Source organism: Littorina saxatilis, linkage group LG5 (genome assembly GCF_037325665.1).
Source record: "Littorina saxatilis isolate snail1 linkage group LG5, US_GU_Lsax_2.0, whole genome shotgun sequence".
Classification (NCBI taxonomy): Eukaryota; Metazoa; Mollusca; class Gastropoda; order Littorinimorpha; family Littorinidae; genus Littorina; species Littorina saxatilis.
This window is the reverse complement of record NC_090249.1, coordinates 34,580,802-34,586,918: the sequence shown is the minus strand read 5'-3', so window position 1 is coordinate 34,586,918 and position 6,117 is coordinate 34,580,802. Positions and strand designations below refer to the sequence as shown.

Below are 6,117 nucleotides of genomic sequence, written 5' to 3'. Positions count from 1 at the left end.
ACTCACCTGAAGAAAAAAACAGAGCCAAACCCTATCATTTAAAAAAATATATATATATAATTATAACCTTTTCAACAAAATGACAAAAACACTAAGATCTTAGGGAAAGCAACACTGTGCACCAAGATGTTCAAAACAAACAGTGTTTGTGAGGTGACTGGGTCAAACGTTGTGGTAACGATGCGTGCAGCACGTGCAAATGCTATTCGCCACTCCGTAACGAGTGTGAAAGTCATTACGTTATGCTGCAACTAACACAGGAGCTTTCATCATACGTTTATATTATCGTCATTCGTTTTTCTCTGTGTCAAAAGGTTGGGAGAAAGTGTGAGAAGGAAGGAGTGGTAGCGAAGTGCGTGAGCGAGTTCGATAGACAAAGAAGAAAGACCCAGAGAGGAAATGAAATAATGAATAAGTAAATGAAATAGAACAAATGAATGAATAAATGACTTAGTGAAGGAATGAGGGAATAAATGAACAAGTCGCGTAAGGCGAAATTACTACATTTAGTCAAGCTGTGGAACTCACAGAATGAAACTGAACGCACTGCATTTTTTCACAATGACCGTAGTCCGCCGCTTGTGCAAAACGGAGTGAAAGTGACGAGCCTGTTCAGCGCGGTAGTGGTTTCGCTGTGCTGCATAGCACGCTTTTCTGTACCTCTTATCGTTTTAACTTTCTGAGCGTGTTTTTAGTCCAAACATATCATATCTATATGTTTTTGGAATCAGGAACCGACAAGGAATAAGATGAAATTGTTTTTAAATCGATTTCGGAAATTTAATTTTGATCATAATTTTTATATTTTTAGTTTTCAGAGCTTGTCTTTAATATATTTATATGTTTTTGGAATCAAGAAATGATGTAGAATAAGATGAACGTAAATTTGGATCGTTTTATATTAAAAAAAAAATTATTACAATTTTTAGATTTTTAATGACCAAAGTCATCAATTAATTTTTAAGCCACCAAGCTGAAATGCAATACCAAAGTCCGGCCTTCGTCGAAGATCGCTTTACAAAAAATGTCAATCAATTTGATTGAAAAATGAGGGTGTGACAGTGCCGCCTCAACTTTTACAAAAAGCCGGATATGACGTCATCAAAAGTATTTATCGAAACAAAGAAAAAAACCTCCGGGGATATCATTCCCAGAAACTCTCATGTCAAATTTCATAAAGATCGGTCCAGTAGTTTGGTCTAAATCGCTCTACACACACACACGCACAGACAGACAGACACACACACATACACCACGACCCTCGTCTCGATTCCCCCTCTATGTTAAAACATTTTAGTCAAAACTTGACTAAATGTAATGAATGAAAAAAAGCAAATCAATAAATAGATATAAATATAGGGAAATGAATAAATGAATGAATAATGTATACATTAATACATAAATGAATGATTGAATGAAGAAAGCGATACATACAAAAAGAACCAATTCAATGAATATGAGCATGCAAAGATGCGTGCGTACGTGCGTGTCCGCGCGCGTGTCTGTTTGTTTGTTCGTGCATGCGTGCGTGTGTGTGTGTGTGTGTGTGTGTGTGTGTGTGTATATGCGTGCGTGCGTGTGTGTGTGTGTGTGTGTGTGTGTGTGTGTGTGCGTGCGTGTGTGTGTGTGTGTGTCTGTGTGTGTGTGTGTGTGTGTGTGTGTGTGTGTGTGTGAGTGTGTCTTTGTTTGTGTTTGTCTCTGCTCGCGCGCGAGTGTGTTTTTGCGCGTGTGTGCAAGTAGTATTCAAATGTCTTTACCCTCTTTAAGACTCTCATTCAGAATTCTCCAGCCATACAAGAAATCATATAACGCTTAAAGCTGCAGATTAAACTTGAATAATCATGTTTGATGAGAAGATGTTTCTTTCGATCCGAAGCTTTTCGCTTAGGATACATCTACTTGGGCATCAAAAACGAATATGGATCACTCCCGCAAGACAAATTTGCATTTGATTGTTCAAGACGTAGATTATATTAATGTGTAGTTCAAACCGATTTGTTTACAGACATGCCAAACAAAACTTATGACGCAGTTTTAACAATGTCTTGAGTGTTATCTTGTACAATCCTATCCTGTAGCTGCAGAAGTAAGTATACTATAGTCAAGCAATAAGGCTTATGCGTTACATTTATCACAGTGCGACGTGGTGAAACATCGACTTAAACGATGACGTTTCTTTTTACATTTAGTCAAGTTTTGACTAAATGTTTTAACGTAGAGGGGGGAATCGAGACGAGGGTGTGGTGTGTGTGTGTGAGTGTGTGAAGAGCGATTCAGAGAAAACTACTGGACCGATCTTCATGAAACTTGACATGAGAGATCCTGAGTATGGTATCTCCAGACGTTTATTTTTATTTTTTTGATAAATGTCTTTGATGACGTCATATCCGGCTTTTCGTGAAAGTTGAGGCGGCACTGTCACGCTCTCATTTTTCAACCAAATTGGTTGAAATTTTGGTCAAGTAATCTTCGACGTATCCCGGACTTTAGTATTGCATTTCAGCTTGAAGGCTTAACAATTAATTAATGAGTTTGCTCATTAAAGTTGTCATTAAAATCGATTTTTCGCAAACAGATTTAAAATTGATTGCATCGTATTCTTCATCACATTCTGAATCTAAAAATATATACATATGTCATGTTTACTCTTAAAATGTGATCACAATTAACGAAAATAGATCAATTAATCTTACGATTAAAATTTAGGAAATCGATCCAAAAATGATTTCATTTTATTCTTTATCATTTCCTGATTCCAAAAACATATAGATATGATAGGTTGTATTCAAAACAAGCTCAGAAAGTTAACAAGAATACAGACAAGCGCGCTTTCCTGCTTAGCACAATACGCTACCGCGCTAATCTGGCGTGTCAATATCACTACGTTTTGCACGTGGGAGGTGAGCGATTTCCTTCACGCGGGGATTGACAAAGCTGTACTGTCTTGGTGAAAAAATACAGTGCGTTCAGTTTCATCCCGTGAGTTCGACAGCTTGACTAAATGTAGTAATTTCGCCTTACGAGACTTGTTGAAGTTTCATCTCTTCAGAAGACTCCTAGCCTCTGTGTGTGCTGTTCGTCTCCAAAAATCAGCAAGGCAAATCATCTCCCAACGGAAGCACTATACAACCATTTAAACACAATTACTTGCTAATGCATCACGTTTTTGAGTACGACCTCAGCTTAAAGGCTTACAAACGGCCAATAGCATTGTGGGGGCGTTAAAAACATTATATACAAACAAATATGGAAAAAATAACCAAAAGAAGCCTTCACGTTTTCACCAATATTTCGGCCTCGTGGCCTTCGTCAGGGTGTTCTATAATTAACTCTAATATATATAATATATATAAAAGTCTGGTTGGACCATCATTAGCTAAGGGGTCCTGATTTGGCCTTTATGGTCCGCTGGACCCAAAAAGCAACAGATATCAAATCAAATCATTACCCAAGCATCAATGTTGGTTCTAAAGCCTGAAATGAATTGAGCAAAGTCTACTTCACGAAGCTCGCTGCACGAAGCTTTACCACTGAATTTTCTGTAAAAAGACTTCGCGAAGTTTTTGCAAAGTCAACTTCGGGCTCAATTATGGACAGCCTTTAGAAAGGAGGAACGGCAGCAGAGGGTGAAAGGAAAAAACAACGAAGGGTTATAAAGGTAATGCTGTTTCTAAGCCACCACAAGACACGGAACTCATCACACACACAGCTAATAAAGTCAGTACCGTGTTTTGCCTTCGTTAATCCAAAGCAATAAGCCAGGGGTGCACCTTGTGGTGTTTACCTGCAGTTGTCCCCCCTGACCCGGTAAACAACCTAACTTAGTGGCGCCCAGCTCTGCACTCGCGAGGCCGGCGGTACACTGGAACCTGGTTTAAGACCTCTTAATTCTGACAAGTAGGAGTCTCAAAATGGAGGTAAAACTTGTGAAACTTTGAAGAAAACATCTGAGACAATGATATCTTTGACAGAGTCTTTTTTTTTTCTTTTTTTTTCCTTCTTCTTCTTCTTCTTCTTCTTCTTCTTCTTCTTCTTCTTCTTCTTCTTCTTCTTCTTCTTCTTCTTCTTCTTCTTCTTCTTCTTCTTCTTCTTCTTCTTCTTCTTCTTCTTCTTCTTCTTCTTCTTCTTCTTCTTCTGCATTCGTAGAATGCGACTCGATCCAACGTTCACTCGACGGCGTTGTCGACTCGCCATGCAGGCAGTCATACTCTGATTCCGGGGGAAACGCGAGTCTAATAAGTAAGGGTTTTAAAACAGAGGCCTTGCTCGTGTTAACCGTCCTAACATTAAGCGGAATAAAACCATTATTCCACTTAGACACAATCATCACAGAAGTCGACAGCCGACGGGTTGCTTTCTGGAGTGGGAATTTCTGTTCCTTTTACTGGCGACGGGTTGCTTTCTGGAGTGGGAATTTCTGTTCCTTTTACTGGCGACGGGTTGCTTTCTGGAGTGGGAATTTCTGTTCCTTTTACTGGCGACGGATTGCTTTCTGGAGTGGGAATTTCTGTTCCTTTTACTGGCGACGGGTTGCTTTCTGGAGTGGGAATTTCTGTTCCTTTTACTGGCGACGGGTTGCATTCTGGAGTGGGAATTTCTGTTCCTTTTACTGGCGACGGGTTGCTTTCTGGAGTGGGAATTTCTGTTTCTTTTACTGGCGACGGGTTGCATTCTGGAGTGAGAATTTCTGTTCCTTTTACTGGCGACGGGTTGCTTTATGGAGTGGGAATTTCTGTTCATTTTACTGGCGACGGATTGCTTTCTGGAGTGGGAATTTCTGTTCCTTTTACTGGCGACGGGTTGCATTCTGGAGTGGGAATTTCTGTTCCTTTTACTGGCGACGGGTTGCATTCTGGAGTGGGAATTTCTGTTCCTTTTACTGGCGACGGGTTGCTTTCTGGAGTGGGAATTTCTGTTTCTTTTACTGGCGACGGGTTGCATTCTGGAGTGAGAATTTCTGTTCCTTTTACTGGCGACGGGTTGCTTTCTGGAGTGGGAATTTCTGTTCCTTATACTGACGACGGGTTGCTTTCTGGAGTGGGAATTTCTGTTCCTTTTACAGCCGACGGGTTGCTTTCTGGAGTGGGAATTTCTGTTCCTTTTACAGCCGACGGGTTGCTTTCTGGAGTGGGAATTTCTGTTCCTTTTACTGCCGACGGGTTGCTTTCTGGAGTGGGAATTTCTGTTCCTTTTACTGGCGACGGGTTGCTTTCTGGAGTAGGAATTTCTGTTCCTTTTACTGGCGACGGGTTGCTTTCTGGAGTGGGAATTTCTGTTCCTTTTACTGACGACGGGTTGCTTTCTGGAGTGGGAATTTCTGTTCCTTTTACTGGTGACGGGTTGCATTCTGGAGTGGGAATTTCTGTTCCTTTTACTGGCGACGGGTTGCTTTCTGGAGTGGGAATTTCTGTTTCTTTTACTGGCGACGGGTTGCATTCTGGAGTGAGAATTTATGTTCCTTTTACTGGCGACGGGTTGCTTTATGGAGTGCGAATTTCTGTTCCTTTTACTGGCGACGGGTTGCTTTCTGGAGTGGGAATTTCTGTTCCTTTTACTGGCGACGGGTTGCTTTCTGGAGTGGGAATTTCTGTTCCTTTTACTGGCGACGGGTTGCTTTCTGGAGTGGGAATTTCTGTTCCTTTTACTGGCGAAGGGTTGCTTTCTGGAGTGGGAATTTCTGTTCCTTTTACTGGCGACGGGTTGCTTTCTGGAGTGGGAATTTCTGTTCCTTTTACTGGCGAAGGGTTGCTTTCTGGAGTGGGAATTTCTGTTCCTTTTACTGGCGACGGGTTGCTTTCTGGAGTGCGAATTTCTGTTCCTTTTACTGGCGACGGGTTGCTTTCTGGAGTGGGAATTTCTGTTCCTTTTACTGGCGACGGGTTGTTTTCTGGAGTGGGAATTTCTGTTCCTTTTACTAGCGATAGACTAAGAGTAGAAAACGAACAGGTGAGCTTAATTACGTGCGTACGCCTCTCTCAAACACTTGCCTTGAGAAATTAGCTTATTACAGCCATTGACGTGTGCTTGTTTAGTCTAATTTTAGGAGTCTGTAGTGCTTGCATGTGTTTTTATGTATTTTGACGGGGGAGGGCCATGAACTCAATGGACGTAGTAAGG

At 41.1% G+C, this 6,117-nt stretch overlaps 1 protein-coding gene across 1 annotated transcript in view; it reads right to left on the bottom strand.

The window, feature by feature from the left end:
• Positions 1-4,313: 4,313 nt before the first annotated feature.
• LOC138967744 (cell surface glycoprotein 1-like) overlaps positions 4,314-6,117 on the bottom strand; it is a 1,894-nt gene continuing 90 nt past the window's right edge. The window contains exons 2-3 of the mRNA XM_070340399.1: positions 5,020-5,437; positions 4,314-4,713 (exon numbers count right to left, since the gene is read on the bottom strand). Of these exons, the coding sequence (XP_070196500.1) occupies positions 4,314-4,713; positions 5,020-5,437 (818 nt within the window). The remainder of the gene's footprint in view (positions 4,714-5,019; positions 5,438-6,117) is intronic.